The sequence below is a fragment of the Varroa destructor genome, unplaced genomic scaffold (genome assembly GCF_002443255.2).
Source record: "Varroa destructor unplaced genomic scaffold, Vdes_3.0 BEIS01000007.1, whole genome shotgun sequence".
In the NCBI taxonomy this organism is placed as follows: Eukaryota; Metazoa; Arthropoda; class Arachnida; order Mesostigmata; family Varroidae; genus Varroa; species Varroa destructor.
The window spans coordinates 13,403,211-13,427,460 of record NW_019211460.1 but is presented as its reverse complement, the minus strand read 5'-3'; the positions used below and the strand labels follow the sequence as shown (position 1 = coordinate 13,427,460).

The 24,250-nt window shown below is 41.2% G+C and overlaps 2 protein-coding genes and 1 long non-coding RNA gene across 24 annotated transcripts in view; 1 reads left to right on the top strand and 2 right to left on the bottom strand.

Annotated features, from left to right (window-relative positions):
- LOC111253600 (uncharacterized protein ZK1073.1) overlaps positions 1-24,250 on the top strand; it is a 183,078-nt gene that overhangs the window by 128,060 nt on the left and 30,768 nt on the right. For 6 of the 22 annotated variants that reach the window (XM_086973958.1, XM_086973963.1, XM_086973960.1 and 3 more), the window contains exons 2-3: positions 12,148-12,201; positions 15,833-15,853. The exons of 5 other annotated variants lie outside the window; for them this stretch is intronic. In XM_086973958.1, coding sequence (XP_086830084.1) covers positions 12,148-12,201; positions 15,833-15,853 — 75 coding nt within the window. Of the gene's footprint in view, positions 1-109; positions 221-12,147; positions 12,202-15,832; positions 15,854-24,250 lie in introns of those variants that run through there. 11 more of the 22 variants (XM_086973967.1, XM_086973972.1, XM_086973969.1 and 8 more) reach the window with 6 other exon arrangements.
- Positions 11,567-17,995, bottom strand: LOC147754344 (uncharacterized). Its single transcript, XR_015316332.1, has 2 exons — positions 17,834-17,995; positions 11,567-12,485 (listed from the first exon to the last, which is right to left on the bottom strand). It is a non-coding gene; the product is annotated as an uncharacterized LOC147754344 (long non-coding RNA).
- LOC147754343 (uncharacterized) lies at positions 20,375-21,906 on the bottom strand. The gene is made up of 3 exons (XM_086973979.1): positions 21,784-21,906; positions 21,513-21,700; positions 20,375-20,525 (listed from the first exon to the last, which is right to left on the bottom strand). Exons 1-3 carry the CDS (start codon positions 21,882-21,884, stop codon positions 20,404-20,406), a joined length of 411 nt encoding a protein of 136 aa, XP_086830105.1. The 5' UTR covers positions 21,885-21,906; the 3' UTR covers positions 20,375-20,403.

Here is a 24,250-nt window from a genome sequence, read left to right as displayed (position 1 = left end):
AAAATCACCTAACCATTTCAATAGCAAACCTTTTTATATGCGCATGTATACACATTGAATATCACACAGCGTATTATATAATCCTGCCTTGTGTGCCTTCGATAAACAGGATCATCCAGGCCGTGCTGACAAAGGTCTCTTTTTGCGAGTATACTAATGAGATGGAACGATATCGGCTTACCCTAGCTAATCTTATGTACTATTGATATTACGTGTCATGGTAAGTATAAACAACTAACTCGGTCTCTTCTACCTGAAAATATCAATAATTTTAGGATAAAAAGGGTCGCTTTCTCGCTGCCCACCTCCTAATTACAAAGCTCAGTGGCTATTCATTACTAATCTTTGCTTTCTATAATGGGCTTTCAGTGCCCAGTTAGTTAAGTGGCGATTACGAAATCTCATGATGAAATCCGGTCGATCTTTTGTTGTCCGCCTATGTGCTTTTATTCTTCGTACTACCCACTTCGAACTTTTTGTGGTGTTTTTATAGGCATTTCTGCTTCATTGTGCTCTGTTTTTTCTTCCTTTACTACCACTAAAAGTCAAAGTTTTCATCGTGCTCTGTTTTCACACTGGCAGTCAAGAGCTGAGAAGAGTTTTCTATTTGGGTGTCGCAATTCTTTAGAGGTCTACCAGCACAACGGACCCCTCGATAACAAATGCGCTTCCTTTCGAGCTACCGATTGTACGCCATGATTGTTTCGTAGGTGACGCTACCTATATATGTGCTTGAACGAGCAGGTAGATATCCAGGAATGGCTCGCGCGACTGGCGTCTTTGACAAGCAATATTGCCTAACAACATTCGGTTGCTACCATTCCATTATGGACGTTCGAACCGGCGTCGTCTTGTAGCACATACTCATTTTAATCGAACATCAATCCATTAACACATTGTTGTTTTACATTGATATACGTAATAGCTTTATTATAACTTCTCCGAATTCAGTTATAGATAGAAGAGCACTACATCCGCGTATGTAAGCTATTTTATTTGTAAAAAAACATCACGACGCACAGTTCTTCCTCTTTGTCGCTTCTTTGTTTTTGGACAAGCTAAAAAGGACGTCCACTCTATAGAGCAGTTCTTTCGCGTAAAGTTCAGCTCGGATCCTGGTCATAGATTCAGTCATTACCCGCCCTATAAATGTTTTATTCTGCTTATTCATGTCGTTGTATGTCCGAACAGATTCAACCGTTGAGGCCCAAAACTAGGGCTTTCTCTTTCCTTTTATTGACGATAAAGGTCATGTCGTGGCCTTCTGCAGTGTAAGGGCCCGCAATATACGCCTGCTGTTGTTGCGGTTGTCAATATTTATAGCGTTATCGTGAAGTAACGATCGAATCAGCGTCGGTCCAGTTTCGACAGCAAAGAGGCCAGCAACTAACTGTGATAACCGACTTCGTCTCCCACGAAAGAGCGAACCCCTATTTTTGCAGCACATGTCTGTTGTGTTTGCCTTATTGTCGTCATTGGTTTTGGCGCTATTGTTAGTCCTTGCGAGGTGTCAGCCATACTCTTCTGCCAGTTAGCCTGCTGTAACTACAAGCGTTACTATGATTCCTGTTGAGCCGTTTCTTCGCAGCGTGCAGTGCCCACGCCTGTGAACCACTTTGCCGATGTTGTGCCTACACGTTCTTTGCTTTGTTGTCACTTTGGAAAATCTTCTTGATGGCCATTTTGCTATGATTCCAAAAGATTCTTCTCGTTCCGATACAGGGGATGTTGGACATTACATGCATTCAGGGCAAGCTTCTATGTTTTTTCCGCACAAAGACCTTCATGTGCCTGTGTGTCTGTTTGTCGTGTCATCTCGTCCGTCGGAGCGAGAGAAGCCTATAAATGAAGGCGAATGCATCGGCCTGTGTGTCGGTAGGTTTTCCAACGTCGACATACGCTGTTTCGGACTTATTGAGTGGTTAACTAGCTTTTCGTTTGCTACACGCAAAGACAGGCAGAGAATATAGCGAGGTGAATGAGAAAGTGGAAGAAACTGAATAGGCAATACGGCCTGACGTCTCAGTGTCCCTTCTGCCCGGCTGAGTTGGCTGGGCCCATCTGACCTTCGGCCCGAATCTGTAGCCGGCAACTTGGCAATGTCATTGGGAGAAACGTTATCAGCAGCGCCAGAGGCCTGTCAGCATGTCAGCCTTTCTTCTATAAGCACATCCTATTTAGCCGTCCTTTTATGGCTCTGTGTCTCTCTGCTGCAAGATTGGCCCACCAAGAGCATGTAGTATTGTATCTTCCCTATCTGGCTACTGTGCTTAGTTATAGCAGATGTCGGAACAAGATACCACATGCACCAGCTATGATCGAATGTGTTGGCATGGCACAGGTCCTCCCGTATTAGTGACTGTGTATATAGTATAGCTGTTATGGTTATGATTTGTATGTGGTTGAGACTAGGAAATTTTAACCAAAACATCAGAATGCCACCAGAAAGTCAAATACGTGTTAGGCAAAGATCACTCAAAGCATACTACGTATTTCATTAGGAAACAGTGTTACCTGTGTTTTCGTGCTTAACGTTCGGTGCTTAAGCCGTTGCTTCAGATTTGGCACATCGGGCGTTCATAACTACCTCTTTCAAATGTCACTAATGAAGGACTGTTTATAAGAATTGTATAGTCGATGTACTTCATATGAATTCATTTCGGAAGAACAGACGCCTTACGTTGCCTAATGAGAAAGAAAAACGCGTCACTTATGTTTATTCTCGCTGTACTAAAAATACGAAATCGGTAACATATAATAACTTCATAGTATCATTTATGGGAAAAACGTGTGCGTACACCGACCCTGATTTGATACTCTGTCTTTTCTACTAATGTTTAATATCACAGATGTGCCATTTTTCTTTCCACGCCGTTATAACTTCGCTGTCCCGCTGAATCGAAATCTTAGCTTTTGGTTGAATTTGTATTTTATAAGGAGGTTATCCTGTCGCCTATATTAGATAGCTTTGTACTGTCGGAACTTCCCGTTCATCTTGGCGAGGCTAGCTGGCCCGTAAATTAAAGATGAAGCGTCTTTCCAACGAATAGAATTAGACCGAAAGCCATTCGAAGTGTGGCAGGCCGTACGTAAAAGCATAGTCATCCGCCTTTTGCCTGCACATTACAAACTGTGTCTCGTGTACACGAAGAAGATGTCTGCTAGTGCACACATTAAATTTCAAGAGCGCTGGGATAGTGTACCGTTCAGGGAAACGTGAAAGGCGCTGAACAATAATAATAATTTAATTAGGGCAGAAAGGCCACTTTTTAAGCATAAAATAAGAAATTACATTCGCACAGCATATGTTATTATGCAGAAGTACGCTGTACCCTCAGGTTGCTACGTCAAGCGTGTGGTTGGGGGCAAAAGCTTCTGTTTAACAAGATCTCTCCGACTGCACGACCTGAAGCCGCTAACTTATGTCCCAGAATGTGACATATAAGTAAGATGGCTTTAAGCACGCATCAGTAATGCAAATTATTCTCAGTCGTCTGCCTAGGATGAAATTATAGGTTATCATTTAGTAGATCTAAGAGCACAGGGCCTTCTTTTCTAAAATTAGTAGCAACTAACACTTTATCGCTTTCTTAAGACAAGATGGTGTTATTTTGTTGTGGCAGGAAACAGGCTACGAATATCAACTGGACCAAACGTTTTCCATCGAAAAGAGTCGTCTGCTCTGTGTAAGAGAATTTCTTAGCAAGATTGTGTTGACATTAAGCACATTGATTGGCAAAAACGGTTTTCCGCTCAAGGTTGAAAACCTCGAAACGCACGAGAGAATCCGAAAAAACATGTAAAAGTGCAGGCTTCGTCAGTCCGCTTATAGTTCTTTAATAGTTATTGCAACGATAGGAGCAAACCAAGCTGTCACGGTCGATGAAATTAAGTTTAAGACAGTTATAGACTAATTCTATTTAGGAGACCACAATTAGCGCCTTAGATAGTGAAAGATGTCCATATGCAAAGTATATATAAGTGCGAAATGCATATACACTATATATATATATATATTTTTTTTTTGTTGAGTTAAAAGTATAAAAAGTAGCAAATTGGATATGTACGAATATTGGATAGTTTCATTGATGTGAGTACATGAAAGGTGCTACTTGAGCGCGGAGTTTGAAAGGCAGAACAGCTTATCTTCATAGACTGTATACGTGATGAACACAGCATACACGTTAGTCCTTAAAGGATGAAAAATGATGGATATTAATTAGAAAAACTATTCAGATTCAGCTTTCGTGGTAAGGCCAGTTAGGCCTGCTGGAATGTCAAGAAGTGCATCTTCCGCTACCCGACAAGCACGTCGGATATTTCTCTAAGCTGCGTTCATTGTGCGCTCGTATTGTTCGTACGTGTACCTATCAGCGGCAGCATAGGCGCCTATCCCAACCAAGGACTTGTTCTCGACAATGCGTATGAGAGAGACACGCTCTAGAAAAACACCGAACATTCGTTTCCGGTTATCATTCGTTTGTTTTTAAAAAAGGGAATCCAGGGAAAAAGGGACAACTTCAGGACGTAACGGTCCAAACAATCAGCCAAATGAACGCTAAAGTCATAAACGTTTTAATTAATCTAAATCATCTAGTTGGGATTACCTGTTCAGTAGCTACTATTCCACTCTGTCGAAGTGATTTAACAAAGGAGGAAGCGTCTGCAAAACCGTAGACAATTAATGGCGATAAACATAACGGTTTTGTTGCCTTATTTATGTCTTATGTCCGATAAAAGACGAGCCATTTGATGCCTTTTTTTTTTCTACAATTTTATCCCTCTATTATCTCTAACTTTTTTGGCAACCCTTTGTAGCGTATTACGAATAACATAAAAGAGTGGTAACTATTTCCGTTTCAAGTATAAAGTGATTTCAGCCTGTTTCAACTAAATTCTATTTGCTAAAAGCATTTTTAGAAATAGACGGCCACTCAACTTCGGGTTTAAATAAAGAAACATAACCAATTTTTTTTACCGAAACACAGATGGACGAACACAAAGGCCTTGTCTATAAGGATGACATGTTCGGCATGATTCACGGCTGAGGCTTGACTTCCCTGCTAAACAGAAATGAATAAACGTTTGCAACGCAGACCGTTTTGATGACCAAATGGTAAAAGGTGGCCTTTCGAAATAAAGCCTTAAGGACCACAAGCGTAAGTTAAATTTCGGAAAGCAGCGAACAGTATGCAGCAGATACTATTATACAAGCGACAGTGTCCACAAGATCTATGATATATTGGTAAGGCTAGGTTCAGGCGAACGTTTTAGAAAAATGCAGACTTTTAAAAATGATCCTCAAATTTTATGCGCCCCTCTAAAGATTAAGGTAACACGCAATCTAACAAATACAAAATAACTGAAAGAATTACGGAAAATTGAAGAAGTCTCGTAAAAGGTGAAAAGTGAAAATCGCCGAAGCCAAAAGATGGCCGAATTTACCTACGACTTAGCTTTGTCCACACTACAGTCACGCTACGTGAGTTTTATTTTTTCGTGTCGCTTTTCTTGTCGACTCTACTAAAAATTCAGGCCCTCAGAGACCTAATTTATATATTTGCTTACCGCTTTTTCTGCTGAAGGGCCGATTGGACATGCACTTCGTTCATAACGGTATCCTTTAAAAAAGCGAAGAGTGTTTCCTAGGCTTCAATACTATATTATACTCCTATGTATTACGTATATATAGTACGGGTGCTAGTAAGAAAGATTTTTATTGTGGGTGTCTTAAAAAAAAAAAGCATAATTATCACATCCGACAGAGCGAGAGAGAGCCACGTCGTAGGTTTCCATTGGACGATTAGCGACGTGTCGCGTCTTTTCACTATTCCCTTTTTTTTTTTTACTAGTGTTTATCACTAGATAAACGAAGGCGGACACACATAATCGAGGAAAAACTATTAGTGCGACTACCACAACACCGTGTTACACCCATCTAAAGGAATGAAAATGGGTTGGTAAATGGGCATTTTCGTTCGGTGCTAATTACAGAAACAATACGTCATTTTCGCGTAACGACCATAGATATAATGAAGTGGTGTCATCACACGCCTACACCTGTTTAGACTGGTAACGTTCGGTATAATGTCTTTTGCTATCTAATTTGTATGTTTCGAATTTCGTTATCTAATCACACCTATCGTGTGAGCGTCGTGTGGCGGATTTCGAACCAGCGACTGCAAGGTTTTGTAGGCTACAGGTAAACAGTGTTGCAGTAGCAACTGATGCTATGCGTTGCTCGATATTTAGCCTTGTTGCGCAAGTGTACTCAGTTAGTTGTTCCTCGTTTATAAGAAGCGCTGGCTTCTGAACGTTGCGATGGTGGCGTCCTCTATGACGTCGAAAAAAAAGATGATCGGACCACTCACGCCCGGCTGGTTTAGCGGTTGACGTAATAAGATTGGCGACACACATGCTGCCTCCGCCGACGTTGCCGCCGCCAGTAATACTACTCCATTAATGAATAGCTGCTAATGGTTAAGGTAAAGGTGTTTGTGGTACGTAGTTGACATGTTCCCCACCGCCAATCCGGAGCGTTGCATTGAGTGATCGCTCACTTTATGCTACATAAGAACAACAACAACAACTGCGACTGAAACGGGTGGGCTGTACTTCATTTGTTGTTCTTTGTAGGAGAAAAACGTGCGGAAAGCCCGGTCCAATCTGAGACAGAGCTAGTGGCGGACATTTTCTTTATACGAAGTAGGCATGGTAAAAGGTGCACGTAAACTATAGGTAGCGTAAGGGGCGCCTATTTATTTTTTTCTTCTATAATACAGCACGTCACTAACGATAAACTAGCGCTTGATTCGAACTAGTCATGTAAAGGGGTGTGACTTTCTCATCAGCTGCCGCTTAATGTTAACCTAGGCTTACGCGAAAACGATTTAATATCAAATTGTTCAATAATGAACACTATAATAGCTTGAATTTACTTAGAACAGACACATATGATTAGATAGCACGAAATTCGGTAACAATGCGTGACCTATATTATCTTAATTATCCGATAACAACAGACAGTTTCTATAAGGACAAAAGCAGACGTTAATAACCTGCCTAAATATAGTAAACGTAGAATTAATAAGATAATTAATCGAAATGTCTGCTAGCTTTGCATCGCATAGATGGGTTCCGAACGAACAGCTGCGAAAAGAAGCAAAACTAGAATCGCAACGCTTTAACGGCCATGATCAGCCTAAGCAGAAGATCAAGTAATAGAAAGATATTTTATATTCTATAATACATTAGCTGAAAGAGAATTGTAAGGGAGCAAACGTCTCTATTTATTCTATAGAAATAAAATCGCATAGACATGATAGATACCTCCACGATTGTGGAAGTAATCGAGCAACGCTCACATGTAACGAAGAAGCCTTCTGATTGGCGCGCTGAGATGCGCTGGGTTTCCAACGAGAATTAGCAATAACCGGCTGCAATGACGCACCACGCCGGCCTCGAACAGGTAACAGATAGATTTTCAGCTGTAATTGTCTGTTCAGTAGAAGTTTTGATCTATCTTCGTGAAGTATCTGTAGTAACTGTATGGACGAAACGATTCTAGGTACGAATAAGGCTCAAAGATGATTTAATATGTTGCAATTTTTTCAAGTCGACTGCCGTCCTTGTCACATAGAGTTATCTAAATAACTAAATTAGATTATATATGTGCCGTTGTTTTGCACAATTAAGCTAGACATGTAGGGAAAGGATGGTCGTTTTCTGTTTAGAATCTTCGGCTCGTGATCGAATCACGAGTAGCCCTGCAAGAGTCTAATCCTAAGGCTCGATTTTGGCAGCCGATTTATTTTTTGCCACAGGATCTTGTCCTAGACTTGTCTCCTTTAACCGCCTTGGCCCGCTGCTAGCTTTTCTAGCGCGAGCAATGTTTTTCTGTTCTCTACACTGTAATTTTCGGCCGACGCTGACAGGCGGGCCAAGGTCACAAGACTAGGCTGAATCCGACCAGCCACGCAAAAGTGCACCACCCATCTAATGGTGATCGAAAAGTGCCGGTCGGACAGAAGCAGTCCGGCGAATAGCGAAGAAAACACATGTCGCAACGATAGTTGACGGCCGACAACCTTTTTGTCCGCTGACTGCCCACCCCCACGGCCTTTATCTATCTCGTTCGCAATAACCTCGCGAAGCATCTGTTAGTATACTACGCTAGTAATCAGAGTCCAGCGAAGGCAATGTTAAACAAGCTCAAAGTAGGGTAGGCGTCGAGACTCGAGACGATAAAATTATGCTGTGTGGTGCCCTGCTCATGCACCCGTCATACTTAGAGGAGTGATGGTATATTGGGTATGGAGTGAACAGGGCGTTGACAATGCAATTTGCTGATAAAGCTGTTACGATGGCAAAGGGCCTTAATAGGATTTTGAAACGTGGACTTAGCAAAAATTGTATTTCGAGTACTTTTGCTGCTATTGCAGATCGTAGGAGTAGGTGCGCCTGCGTCGAACGATGCGTGCGCGTGGTCATTTGTATTACAGACCGTCACCAGTTGTAGCCTTAGAAAAGGCCCTTTTTCCGAAGCAAATTTTTCCAGATATTCTTTTGCAATCTAAACTATTTAGCGGATTCGCTTTATTCAGAACCATCCCCGAAGAAACTATAAAAACAACATTAGCAGTAACATCAGACATTCTGACGTGACCCTAATAATGATAATACCATCCCTTGGTGATTGCATAAGCTCAGAACTAGTTTCGCGTCTAAATAAAGACGAATTAGAGAACGCATATGCATAATCTCACATCTGCGGTTCGAAGCAGGCATTGCAGGTTTGGGATCCAGCCATCAGAAGGATATATATACATCGCCTTAAAGTCAAAGGTCCGTCTTTTGTCCTAAAGCGTTTAGTTTATCTAGGACGAAATATGCAAATTAGGCTCGTTTTGTCCTATCTCTATAAAATGTAATTTGCGCGTCATATATTTATCCCAGATTGACACACATCGTCTGTATATATGCAAAAAGGATATATTCATCTGGAAAGAATACGACGAGCTGTTTATAAATGTGTGACAAATAAAAACAATTTAATCGGGTGCCTTTAGTTCAGCTGAAAACGCTGAGCTTTTATTAGATTCTGTGTTATTTATTGCCTTGAATACGTTGTTGAGAATTTGCCCACAAGGGCTAACTTGATACGAGTAAGAAGCAAATAAAAACATACATGATACACTAACTGCGCCCAGTACCGCGTTTGTACAATGGAAAGGAGATATATGTGTAAAAGAAAGTGTGTGAATATACTAATAATACTCATTATTATTCCGTACTTTTGTCATAAGTGATATTCTGTAAGCTTTTCATTAAAACCCTGACACAGTGACAGCCTTTCCTGCAACAGGCGATTTCTTGTTCAAGATCATCATCGTAATTGTCCAGAAAAAAAGCCTCTGCAGTTTCGGTTATGTACAATTTACACGCTAGCATTTACGTCACATAAAGCAGTGTTATATACATTATCTCCATAATAGTAAAGGTAATTTTTCCTCGTACTAAACTTTGATGAAATAGGAGTTCCACAAAATGATGCGTTGATGAGATACATGAAAATGATCAGCTTTTAGCATGGGTAATAGAGCGCTAAGTACACCGAAACACTGTTTTCACAGCGCAAGGCATGACTTCGCGTTTGTACCCACCTAATGCAAAGTGCAACTCTGCCTGTTCCGGGCAGCGAGTTCGGCTCCGGGCCTGATATGCCACTCTGGCCATTTCTGTTTATCGGAACAGTCCCTACTAAACAGCTGTCTATCCTAACGGTTGCAATAATTAACTTCAGCATGGTCAAACAGTGCGAAAGGGGACAGCGTGTGTGAAGATAACGCGGCGAGCAAGGAATCGAGAGTAACGCACGTATCAAAAGACGTCGTCTAGACTAGTTTGGGGACGTAACTAGTAAAGTACAAGTCCTCGTTTATGTAGCGGAGATTCTTACAGAAAAAGGTAAATGAAAAGCCCTGTTTCTGACTATTGCGAACGAACTACACTTAAAGTCGCTCTGAAGAAAACCGTATGGCTAGACACCAGCTTAAAACGTTTTGTTCTGATAGGTAACTCTAGTTTAGCATTTCGTGTTTCGCCTGCCCATACAAATACGATCTACCTTTTAATAGATTATGTTTAGTGGCAGCATCCGCCTTTTCTGCTAGAATCAGGAGCGTACGTTCAAATCAGATGGCCGCTATGAAATAAGTCAACACGCTGAGGCACTGTATAGTTGAATGCAGATCCCATTGCATTGAGGAATTCGCAGTGGCGACACAGCTGCTTTTAGTTCCAACAAGTTGAGGAAGACAACTTTCGGAGGGGATGTTACAAGTTGCTGGGCGACCCAGGGACCCCTCAATGTATTCGCTACGAATGACTGTTGATTGTACACACCGGCTGAACTATACCGAATGAACGCGAAGATGGAGCTGAAAATTGGATCTGGACTAGTTAAGCGCACTGGTATTTGAGGTTCAAGCTTGAATTGTCTTTGACCAAAATCGATGGCACACGTTTCCTGTTTGTAGCTAACTTATCTAACTGCCAGATAATCCCAAAAAAAAACCAAATGAAAGTGTAGTTGTGCTACAACATCAGTCTACATACTACTTCCCACCACACGGTATAATAACCCGCCTAGGAGACACCTCTAAGGCGACATGCCTGCGCGTAACCTACGACAACACATGATTACAACTTATAAACTTGTTTACTTAGCTAAAAAAATGTCCAACTTATTTTAACTCTTGCTCATTGCTCAAAATGTCAGCTGATTATATTTAAGATCACACACCTCACAGGAGCAAAAAATTATTTCAGCAAAAAAGTAACATCAGCATTACTATCACAGTCAATTGCTCTATTTTTGTTTTTATACTAATTAAGTTCTTATCACACGATGTTTTTCACCATTCACAAATTCTACTATTAATTTAATCTTATATAACTTCATCTGACGTACCATATATTTACAGAACTGTAGGTAGCAGTGTTCCCGAAGTAAACCCCGAAATAGGTTTCATTCCTTAGGTCACTCGCTCATTGACTTCCATCAGTGACGCGCTAATAACTCTCGCACATAATCATAACATATAATAGGTAAAATCATTTCCGTTTTAACGAGTTGCTTATATTAGCATTGCTAAACCCCTAAACCATAGCAACTTATTAATAATTAATGACTGCTGAATCTAATTATCTAGTATGGTAGAGTAATCGAATTGGTCCTCGATAAAATTCGTAATTATATGATTTTACTACTGCTAAAATATCCTATTAGGATACCTATTAATTATATAGATATCTGTTAAGTATAGTCGTTGTGCCTACACCAATAGAGAGCCTGTTCGTTTGTGCAGATGACCTGATCGTCAAGTTTTTTTTTGATTTTATAGAAAATTTATACTAGTTGTTATATCTTGTTGCTCATATCGTATAGCTAATAAATAAAACAATAGCTGCTACGATCATATTTAGTTATGGCGAAATTATTTTCTAACAACATGTATTTTGTCCGCTATCTCAGTAACTCTTAATAACAACATTATCCTTTGATAACAAACCTTTGTTTTATTCGAAATAAAAATTCTGACCTTATACCTTTGCATAGTCTTAGCAAGTCTACTGAATTTTGGTTCAACAGCGCAGTTCTGTCTGCTGCAACAAATCAACAAGCATTTATTATTTGGTGCAACGTGCAAAACTAGATGTAGCTTCACCCTTCGCCATGTCTACCCCAGGAAGTGAGGGTTCGTTAGCATCCGTTAGCTTATTGTGTCCAGTTGCACGCTATAGTTTTAAGGGGCGATGAGAAGGCGGGGACTCCATTCGATAGATCTGGGTGCACAACTTATATTCGTTGTTTTGACGTATGAGTTAACCGAACTCGTCCTTCATCGAACTCTCCGCTGATCTACCTCTCGTCGTTGGGTGGCCGTGCGATTGTTGCGTTGCTCCATGAACCGTGCGCACGATACTCGATCATTTGGATGGCATCCCCAACCTCCAACATCCCGCGGCTTCGCTGACGCTATACGGCATCCTGTCGTTTCGTTCTGCTATCTCTCTTTATCTCTGTATCTGTCTTTTTCTTCTTCAATCTTCTGTGTCTATGTGCTGCACTTGTATCGGTTCCAGACAGAAGAATCGAGGACACATCCCATTACGCAGGCCATTCCAGAGAATTCGGCCGTAAGTATCCAGTTCGAGATAAACATTGGATAACTGAATTCGTATCGCAAGGAACTAGCGAAAACAACTTCGGGAAACGGTAAAAGGCGACACACACCGGCCAAACACTGTGTTAGGTCTAGGCCGGAGACTGCTTATTCTGAGTACAAGTATAGTTCAAATCTGAAATCCCTGAAACGATGAGTACTGTCATGATAGTCAAGCGAGCACTACGCCGTCCGCTGCAACTCTGTAACACGTGATGGTGACCGCAGCTTTAATCTGATAGACTTCAACAGAGAACTCTGAAACAAGAAAAAAAGTAGAAGAAATTCATTGCGAAAGCGTGGTTCGTTATGTCAACGATCGGAAAGCCAGCTTCCGTATTGTCGATACCGGCTTTTGGTGACAGTTTTTTAACGTCACTTTCATGTGAACGAACCCAGAGTCTGGACATTCAGCAATTGTACATAAACAATCACGCAATTTTCGTCAATTTGTCAATATTTTCCACCATAGTATTTATTTTACGCAAATAGATCGTGACTCGTCAATCTTTCAGAGTTGTCAAGGTCGGCAGTATTGTGCTATATGCAGTAGAATTAAACGTCACCGCCCACCTCGTAGCGAAATACTCAATACGGCTGCAAGATACTGTAAAGCTTCTTGAGTCGTATTGATTATGTAGTCATTAAAGGGAATCATATGTTCCTCAGGGGGTATTCAATAGTGCGCAACGAATTGTCTTAAGATCGTCGTTTACACTGATAAGTTTATTTGCATTGATTTGACAAGACGTTGCTGTTCGCCCTCCACTATTATTAAGATGATTATGAGACGATTTTTTTATTGCCATGGCATGAAGCTCGATATTATCGCTTACGCATGCGCTGATCTTCGCTTCCGTTGTGCGTCTTTACTATGTAATGTGGGGGGGGGGGGGGTCTAACAATGATTAGCGGGAACGTATACGACTAGCATTGGCATCGCAGCAAATGTATAGCATACCAACGTAAGCTCTACAAGCACACAATTGAAAATCATCATCCGGCAGCATAATTACTATTAAGATGATTTGTCCGAAACTGTCTAGCTACTAAGAACAGCCGTTGTTACAATAGGCGGTACTAAATAGATTTCGATTAGCGTGTTATTAATGTAACATATGTATTTATTTAGCTTTAGAACTTCTTTATATACAGTGATCTGTCGAAAATGTTTAAATACACTACTATATCGTTAAAGACAATGACCGCCGCTGTAGATCGTTGGAGAGAATCGAAGTTCCAGTATCAACCGTTAGTGTCGAAAAATTTATAAGCACGTGGACAGTTCCTTTGTTTTGATATATCAAACGGGCGAGGCACACTAATTGCATCATATGATGTAAACACAGACTATATGTACTTCAACAATAACATCTACATAACGCGTTTCAATGGCATTATGACCATGTCTGGTACGTTTACTTTCCTTGTAAACACAAGTTGCCAAAGCAATCAGTCGCGACAACACCAGATGCAATAGCACTCTCTACTGCATCGAGTCCGTTTGGGAATAAGACAATTCTTGCTCCTCTTGTGTGTACGCGTCCTTGTCTCCTTAGTCGTAGGAATTCAACGGCTGAATTGAATGCTATATTGCGTGCCTCTTTGTGCTCCGTATCCCCATGACGGCCGCTTTTTTTCGTCCAGAGTTTTGCCTTGTCAAGCAAAACCTTGCCCTCGCCCTAGTTTAACTAGCGAAGGCTAGCGCTAGCCGGTGAATAGTGGGCACGGGTTCCAGTAAAATAAAGTCGAGCAACTCCAACACCTCAGCTTCGAGCTAGGGCCGGCGGCGCTTCGGACGCTGCTGAAAACGCTCTAGCGATGAAGGGCGTCGCGCTAGGTAGAGGATGCCTAGTTCGTAGAGGAAGTCAATGCAACGTTTCAACTGGAACAGTTATTCGCTGGCAGCGCCCGCAACGGTAGCAATTGAAGGGCAGGCCACTTCCTTCTTCGTGTATTTCTCTTTTTTTTCCTGTCCCTTTGCACTCGCAGAAAGCTGATCGATTTCAATCTCAGTCTAACCAGTAGCTTTAGCTCAGGTAGGGTCTCTCTATACGTTTCGATAGCGGCTGCTTGGTTGTCGATAGAGGCTTGTCCGGTATTGTCCCAGGCAAAAGCTCTTTTGGCTTCTGTCACTCATTTCTGGCCTAACCTTTGTCTCTTAAAGTTGATGCTGTGAGGACATAAGTCTGCATCACTTGAAGTTATCCAATTCTCTTAAATTAATGTATACAACCCTGGTATACGAGTAGGCTAAGATGAAGAAAACGAAAAGATGTCTGTAAACGAAACGACGATTTTTGTCAAATACTAGGAGTTGCTGTTGCCTTTGAAGGCGCCCAGAACCGGAGCAGAGGCTTAGATCCGCTGGCCACACAATCGATAAGTTCTCGCGGGGGCCAAAATAGTCAACCATGATCGAAGTGAACTCTTTATGAGAAGAGATATTAACTACAAAGTACTATTCTTCCGTTCGACTTTCTAATTTCACATACAGTTATGTTTGTTAGCAGGCAGAAACAGCACAGCGGATTGCCGCGATACGACTAGGAAATTTTACAGAGCCTTTTTTTGGTTATTGTTGTCTACAAAAAACGAGTCATCCTATAAACTGTCGTTGTTCCCTTCAGTTATACCGATATTATTAATAGATTAGGTAACAGTTAAGAAAGTACGATTTGACAGTATAAGACAGGTGAATTATGTAACGGATTGATACGCCTGGCTATAACAAGATACATGTAATTATACGACTCAAATGGAATACATATAATAGGTATATTACAATCCTCAGAAGTGCATTTTTTTTTTATTACAATATTAAACTGCGAGACAAACAAAAGAATAATCACTGATTCGTGATCCATTACTATTACATAAAATTCCACTATCACCGAGTGACACAGCCATTCCGAAATACGTTCCTTAAAAAAAAAACAGCATTTTTACAAGGTTTGCATGTATTTCTGCGCTCAGAATCGGCTGTTTACGTAATTGACATTAATCTGGTATACTGTCCACGATTCCATAAACGTGTCGTCTAACAGACACACGTTTTACCACAACGTGCATCGTATGTCTAACTCGCACGGTGTCCCCAGTCTGGTGGTGAACGTGCAAACACAGCCGCCGTATTTCCGTATGTCTGCTTTGTGATCCTGACGCTGTCTTTTCGTGTTTAACGCATATTTGTTACGAAAGATGTCTATTTAATTTGTCGACAGAATGTCGTTCTTCGTAATGACTGTCGTGTACGTCTGTTTCTCTGTCCTCTGCTGAGCTACATTAATGATTTATCTCATTGAATGTTCACTCTACTCGTAATACTAATATTTGTGTTAATACTGGAGTTGACAGAGCGATGTCTATAGAACGGTGTCGTCTTCCTGTTTTGTGTCCCCAATTCGATATAAGTTATTAGTATATTAAGTTCATATACATGAAATTTCGCTCCCGATTACGTTTCCGTCGGTTTTTTTTTCTTCTTTTTTTGTTGTATCTGGCAATGTCCTTTTTGCTGTCCTATTCCGTATGGCTCTGTCTCGTGTGTGCGGTTCTTGAAGAGTTGCGGTGCTAAACGTAGGTTTATTTGTGTTGCATTTCAGATCGACGCCAACGAGGTCAAGGTAAGAGAAGTAATTGACGAAAGCCTAAACAAAAAAAACTTCAGTCTGTCTTTATAGAAGTCCCAGAGTAGTTATCAACGGCAGGGGCTCTGGCGAATCGAAAAGCTTTGCCAAACTCAGAAAGCCAAGAAATTGTTCTGCTGTTAAATGCTCGAAAATGCAATAGGAGACTATATAAGAGATCTAACAGTAAAAAAAGATGTCTCTACGATATCCTTGTCCTCTCTACGACACGATAGATTTTTTTACTCCTCAAAAAGGAGGGTGTAGGCAAAAGAGTGAAAAGAAAAGCCGATCTTTAAATGTCACATGGCTGGTAGTTGCTATCTATCTCTGTCACCTCATCCGCTGTCCCGTGAAATATTTAATCGGTCGATTGGCACCCGGGGCAAACACTGTACTGCAGAGTGGTATAATCAACATAAGATTGTGTTAGAAAAACCAGTACATATACGTTTATCAATATATTGATATATAATTATGTTCCTTAAATAGCGACAACTAACTATAGTTGTTAAGTCCTACTCCGCAGCAGCAGCATCACGGGCTGGCATCCATTATCAGCATTTAATTACATGTGTGATACAGTCAGGGCATCCTTTGCCCAACTCTTGCCATTGATCCCGGGACCGGCAAAATGTCGAAGCCCTGCGACCAAATTACACGTTTCATACAAGGAACTGTGGACAAGTGACTGGGCTGGTTGGACAAATTATTAGCAAGACAACGAAAAATGTCATGAACAAAAGCATTTCCTCTTCTTCGTATTTCGTTTGCCTATTTTTGGTACGCGGTGCACCTTTAACAATTTGGGGCATTTCCACAAATGCACGACACTTTTCTCGAATAACTGGATTCGATTAGTGTACAGTGAGAGCTGTCACATTGTTTTTGGGCAGAGCCGAACGAACCCCAGTATTAAACAGCCCCACAACAATAGCAGGTTGGCTAACACCGGCTGTGAAACTCGAAATTTTTATTTAACAGATTGTAGGTTAGTCTAACTGAGAGACTAATCATTTGATATTTATCATTATTTCGATCTAAATGATATGGAATAATCGATAATAATGATATGGAATCTAGCAGAGCGCTACTATGGTAACGATAATCTTCTTTTACGCAATGAATTAACTGAGTACTGCAAGTATATGCTAACTAGCATTCCGGTAGCAGACGCTTAAAGGTTCGAAAAGTTCTTATGATATCGTTGCTTCTTCTAGTCTGTTTAATTATTGCTATCATCTTAAGTTCTTCTTAAATATCTTGAAGGGAGTTCTTCAGTATATATTGAGACTACAAGGACCAATTTGCCAGGCAATAGCAGACAGATAATAATTGGATACGTCTAATTGAATGATACTCATATATAGATAGTACTTCAGGTTTCCTTCTACAATCCCAGGTAACACTCAAGTTACAGACAGCGCCCTTACATATCTCACGCTTGGAGAACAATAGTATAGATAGTGAGTAATATCGCGAAATGACAGATTAAGATGGATTGGTTTTCGTGTGATAATGCTGGCGTCGTTGTTACGGATGCCGGACGTAGATGAGTGGATGGCTATTAACTAGAATTTGCAGACCTGCTATTATACGTCTATGTTTGACTGAATCGTACTGCACTGGTCGTTTCTTTTTGCGCTGATTCGCCGTTATGGGGTGATAGACGCTAGTCGAGCTTGTGTGTGTGCGATGGCTGATGATATTATTATAGTCAACATAGTTTGAAGATAATTTAATATTGAATCAGAATATCCTAGATAACTGTTATCAATTCAGTTGATTGTATACACGTCCGAGGGGCAGTAAATACCTAGTAGAATAAATATCTTTTTGAGTACACATTTTTTCAACCCAGTTTACCAGGTCTCGTCTTCCACAAACTACTTGCTAGCAGTCCTCTTTGCCTTCCCCTATGTTGCGCCTGTGGGTTTCGCTTTCATATACTCTTTCCTGTGTCTTGTATGCTCTTACCGGCTGCCTAAGGCCCACGTTGCACAAGTCGTAATAAGTCAGCAAATCAGATTTTTCTCGAGGACGATCTCGGGCTTCGCGCTCTCGTTTTACTACGCAGGGAAGCAGGGTAACAGTAACTGCTGGGGCAGCTTCAACATCGCCTACAAGAGTGGCCGTCATTTCAATGTTCCTTTAGTATAAATAAACAAGTAGGCTGCGTTACGCTGCTCAAGGGGGAGCAAAGAGAGTAAATTGGGCGAGCGAGCCAAAAATGGGTCCTTGATCCCGTTTTTGAAGGCAATTCGATATTCACATAACTTTGAGCACGCATACGCATGATATCGGCACTGTCTGTCATTGATATGGTCAGCACTACCGCCATTACTACGGATGAAACGGGCTATTGCTAGAATTGAACTTTCTCTCTCGGCGAGAACTCGTCTTCGGTATCCGCCGGCGAGATACTCAGCACCGCCGCAAAATAATGGCTCGGGAAGGGATTTTGATAAGCCTCCAGATTGCACAGCTTGGAGGACAAGCCACAAATCCCTGTGGAAGTGATGGCTGGGAAAGGGAGGCTATTGCTTGCGGCCGACGGCAGATGCGTAAGAGCAGAACGAAACGGTCCTTCATTGAACTTCGTTGAGCTTACTGAAGTAAATGGATCACTTTATATGAGAAAAGTAATACTGACGGAAGCAGCAAATTATTGCTCTTTGACAGTATTAAAAATAAAGATAACTTGTAGCTTTATGTGGGAGGTGCATACAGCAAGTTCGATGTATCTGAGAGAATTTCACGTGCAGCGTGTAGATAGAAAAGGCAATTGCGCCATACATTTGCTCAAAACCTTATCATTAGCAAATTGTATAAACAAACATCAAACGAGTCAGAAATATATATGAGGCTTTTAAAGTGTTTTACGAATGGATGTCTGCTTACCTGTTCCTGTACAGTTTTGTAGAGGGGTACAAGTTTCTTAACTTAAGAGGTAAAAATGAAAGGCCGTTTGTCCATATTGAAATAGAAAATGCGTTCACGAACCGTATGAGATATCAGCTTACATACGCGCATGGCACACTAAGCTGTCTCTAGAGAAACAAGAATCCTGATGAAGAAACAAGGTCCTGCACTTATGAAAGATATTCGCGAGATATCGGGTGGTTACGCTCGCTGGTCATTATATTTTGCACCCACATTGAGAAGAACTTGACATGACAATTTTTGGGATACTGACAACAATTCATAAACTATATTTTTTGCCATTTCGCATATGAATTTATTCATTTTTATGCTACTTGCTTTAGGAATTTACAGTAGATGACCAGGCGACTAGACTCGATCGAGCTTCGTCGTTGTCGTTAGCCATTAGCATCCTCAAATTTCTCACAGAGTTTTTCGCGCCAAGTAAATGCCATCCTTGGCAGAGCGCACAATTTCCATAAGGCGATCATTAATTCATTTACAGATAAACAAACAGCGATGGAACTTCCTACTGGCAGCAGGAACCCCGTACTGCAGCTCTTCTAGCGTCGTGTGTTGTACGAAAAAGCGAAACAAACTAGACAATGACAAAGTCTTAAGGCAAAGAAAAAAAGGAGCTTGGTTGACCTAACTGCAGCGAGCCTTCATTGGCTTAGCCTAAACTATCATGACCTATTTTGATATGGTTGCTGCCGCGGGTCTAGTGAAGAGCCTTTGCAGAGTCGTTTAGCCGTTGATCAACAAGTTGCCCATCAGCGTTTGTCGTTTTCGAACAAGCGAGCTTATACTCTCAATATTACTCCCCAACAGACACGTAAAGTCAGGGGTTTGTTCTGTTCATGAAGTGGCGAGAACTTGGAGCAGTAACTAATATGCGGTGTGCATGTATTTAAATTTGCGTGTGATTAGATTCAGCGAAAATAAAGAAAACGACACTCAGGTCACCAAAGGTTGGGGGCTGAGGAGGGACGAGCAACAAAGATTGAATTCGCAGAAAGTAAAGACCCAGCTTCGCTTAAAAGTTAAATCGTGCGCAGAAGGACGCCCTGTGGGACGGCGGAACCGTGTGTGCCTAAGCTTGTCTATATTTTTATTTACGTCCGTCTATGTGTGCGTTGTAGTGGCCAAAAGTTGAGTGGATGTATACTATAGAACTCAATTCGGCTATAGGTTCTGGTGGGGTTTCTCGAAGGCTTGTTGTAGGGGGCACAATGCCCTGAGTCTATTTTACAGCTCGATTTCATTCAGGCCACTGTGGTGATCACTAGTTATGGTGCCATCTGGCAAAGCCGATAACGGACGCGACGCGTGAGTCAGGTTTTTTTTTTTGATTTATTTCGAACCTTCTTTTGTTTTCTCTTACATAGATCTCTCTCAGTTTTGTGGCTCTCGTCTTTCAACATTGGTCCTGACGGGGTCCGCTGATGCTCTCGTATCTCGCCGCTGCTGACTTCCACCGGCTGGTCAAATTGAGTAATTTAATAGAGCTTGCTAATATACTCAGCTGACAAAGGACCAAAGTACGAATGACTCAGAACGAATTGTCCATCCCTCGAACTTGACAGGAGTGATAGAGAAGTAATAACTTCTTCTACAAAAACCATTTAAAAAAAAACTGCTAACATTGCTGATCTTTCTGAAGCTTTCAAATAACGAACGTGAAGAATAACAAGGACGAAAAGGCCTCTAAAACCCGGGTCCCAGTTCAAGGACGAAGATACGCCGTCTGTAATGGGGAGACAATACCACGAAAAGTAAAAAATCTCAGTAAATCGCAAACGGCGTCCGCGTTCACTGTTAGTTTGTTGGCTGCAACAAAGGGTAAAGGAGATCAGCTGAAAAATTTACCCCGGGTTCGAGTGACTTTACGAACGTAGTGATTTATGTCGCCTTTTTTAGAGGCTTGAATGAATCTACATTATAATGAAATAGGAAATTTTAGATCTAATTTTAGCCTTTAGATTTAAAAACATATGGGTCTATATATACGGGATCTCGTTTTATGTTGGAATTTTTTTGGCAACTAAACAAAACTACTTAGGATGAAGCTTAATACTCCAAGGCATGTAGGAATAACTAAAGGTTATCTTTACAATTATTAGGGCACTGTGTCGAGGCGATCTTATATGCGCGATATTGAAACTCTATCGAGAAATCCATTGCCGGATTTGTTATCGTCACGTATTTTTCATTAGAGTATTAAAAGACGAGCAATTTTGCATTTATGCGGACCTATCCTTCCCTAATGCGGAAAATGCAATCAGTTTGGTCTACACAAGGATGAACCGGCATCTGGCACCACATTTGCCCACCAAGTTTTCATGTTTTGGAGGCACTATGACCCGTGGCACGATGAGTTTATTGTGGATATTTCTAAGTAATTATTAGACTATACATAAACTTTCTTTATTCATGCAGATTGTATAATATATATATTTGCTACTTCTAACTTAATTTGGTATACATCGATCGAACCTCTAGTATTTAGACCAGGTCGAGATACAACGAAGTTGATTCCAGATAAATTGCTTAAGATTAGATGTCTTTATCCAACTGAAGGAGAAAGTGCCACAGCTTCGCAATATGAGTACTTTTATTGGCGTTTATATATATATATATATATATATATAGTTAGCCAAAATTGTGTCTACAAATCACAAATCAAACCCTTTTAGAAAATAGCATTTTCAGGTTTCTTTAAAGTCGATAGTACCCTTTGCGGTAGAATAAGTGTCGCCCAAAACGTTACGGTTCGGCCGTATCGTCCGTTCTCTAGTTAAAAGCATATACTGCTGCACTAAGCCCTTGACGATAGATTTCGCCTCACAAAAATCTTCAACGTCCTTCAGTTTTACGTGTCTCGATGTGCGAAGCGCATGGCACAGTGTACCGTAACAAACCCTGAGAAAAAAATGTTCATGTAAAATCTATTTATCAATATTAATTACCCATTTGGTTAGAACCTGAACGCTTATATGGCTTACCCTTGAATTGATCGCGACCCGTTGTGTCCCGGCCTACACGGCTGAAGAATGAAACAAGATACCGTGGAGGCACTAATAGAAAACGTGGCCAGGAATGACATTTTATCAGGAAAGCTGGCTTGCCTTCTAACATGCACTACTATAGATGAGTAAACGGTGTGATATTCGATGTCGGATGAATCTTATCATTGCTGCTGGTGCTCACACTACAACAAATACTTTTCCACCTTCCCTATTGTCCTGTTTGCCCATCCCCACGATCCTCAATCTCTAACGGCCCGTTTTCTTATCTTGCATTGGGCCCACTGGCGGCCGACGATTGGCAGCCTGGTCAGCTTAGGTTGCTGCTCACTGGGTGGCAAACGTACAGAAGTGGGTCATACAATAAGTTCCCATTTAAAACCGATAATATCGCCCTGCGAACGACGATTGGAGGACAAGCACTAGCTTCTGGCCGAATATTGTCCGTAAGCAGCCGGTGGTGTCGACACGAGTCTGTAAATAGCGGCAAGACGTCTGCGGCTTTGTGCAGAATGTTCCGTTGCTTTATTTTTCTCGTTTTTCCCATTTGCCCGTTGCATCCATTGCGCCGAGTGCAATGGGAGAAGTTTCATGGACGACTTCGTGGCCACTCTCTGCTGGAGGGCTAGTTACACAGCCACTGAGTTAGTCAGGCAATTTCTTACGTTTCGAAGATCGTTCCTTCAGTTCTTACATGTATCCCCGAAAAGCTCAGCCAGATCTCGATTAGGTTGACGAGACGAAACAACGACTTAGCAGTCGAATCTATTCATTGAATACACTGTCTCCTACTTAATCTAGTTATTAGAATAGGGACCTATGGGAGTTGTGCATATAAATTCGTTTTTAAACCTGAATACAATCAAGCAAATGCTACACAATATGGTCAAAACTTCGACAACAGCCAAATTCACAGTCAGCCTTTTTCGTTCCACATCTCCTTTGTCCTTTGAGTTTGCTTTTTGCCCCAACTGACTTTAGCAAGTATAATTATTGAGATATTCTTCTGCCGTAACGGGTTCAATATTCGTTACTGCCAAAAACAACTCTACCCGGTGCCATCCAGCGGCCCTATACCTGCTGGATACTGAACGTCCCCACGGCAACAGCCTGCTCGAAGTACTATCAGCAGAAAGATTCCCTTCTAAAAGCCTCTCTGCTAGCGGCTTCCTCGGTTATTCAGTAACAATCGTTTGGTGTGCTTTAGTGGCGGTTCTGGGTAGAATGGGAAGTCGGAGGTTAGAAACACTTTCGGCTAAAATTAAAGAAGAGACACGACGAGCTGAACCAACCCAGCAAGGCTGTTATATGGCCTTAACACTATTTCACTTTTCTTGCGTCCAGCGCCATTGAAGGATTGTGTGTGAAGAATGATCGGATTAGTTTGAGTACCACGATGTTCCGAGGAGAGTAAACGAGAAATGCATAGAGCTATACCCCTGGGCTGTTGTCGCCGTACCAGGCAATGTGTGCCTTTAAATAAAGAGCGCCAACGAGTGTTGCGAGACCCGTAGTGAACTCACATTTTAGAGTAATCCACGCTTCTTTGTCGGCTTGTCTTTTTGGATCCATGGAGACCTCATAGACTAGATTAGTTCTATGTATCTAAGGATACTATGCGTCGATATGTTGTGTATATCTTTCTGAGTCTTAATTTAAAGATCCTATTGTTATCCCTGTAATTTCAGTTCTTCTTTCGTTCGATAGGTACTTGCGAAAATTTAATTTTTAAAGTTTAATTTCTTCGCAATGGCTATGTATACTAATAATGAATTTTTCCAAATCAATAGCTAACATTTGATTTGGGCCATTTTACAAATTTACAACGCCAGTTTACAACGGGTTTACGGTAAATTGCGATAATAAAATACCGTAGAAATAAGGAACACCGCAGTATTCAGTCGCAAAACAATCAACGTAAAAACTTAAATAGAGAAATAAAAGAGGACCAGATGATGATTCCGAAGCAGTAGCTGGCAGCCGATGCCAACAGAAAGCTGGAAGCGACGCGTAACATCAGCCATAGAGGAAGCCCAAAAAAGCGGACGTGAGAAAGCGCGGTCAATTTAAATGGTCGCTTCTTGCCGTTGCTTCCCTGCAGGCCGCTGGACCATTCACATTACATTTTCTCCGACCATTTGCGCATTGCGCATTTCGACTTAATCCCATGTTTTTCAACAGAAAGTAGTGTTTTTACTTTTGAGGCTGTGGAACACGTCGACGTGCTTGAGAGTCTACAGAATAATAAGTATAATAAGAGTAATGAAGATGAGATACTGCTTTTTACAGCTCCAGCTGAAACTCTTTAATGAAAGATCATTAAAGTTGAGTTGTAAAAACGTCTAAATCAAAGCGCATAAAACTTTAATGAATGGAAACTTGTCAAATGGTGTGGTCTATCGTCGAGAACACTTCATTCATAAGAATTTAGATTGGTTCCGAATAC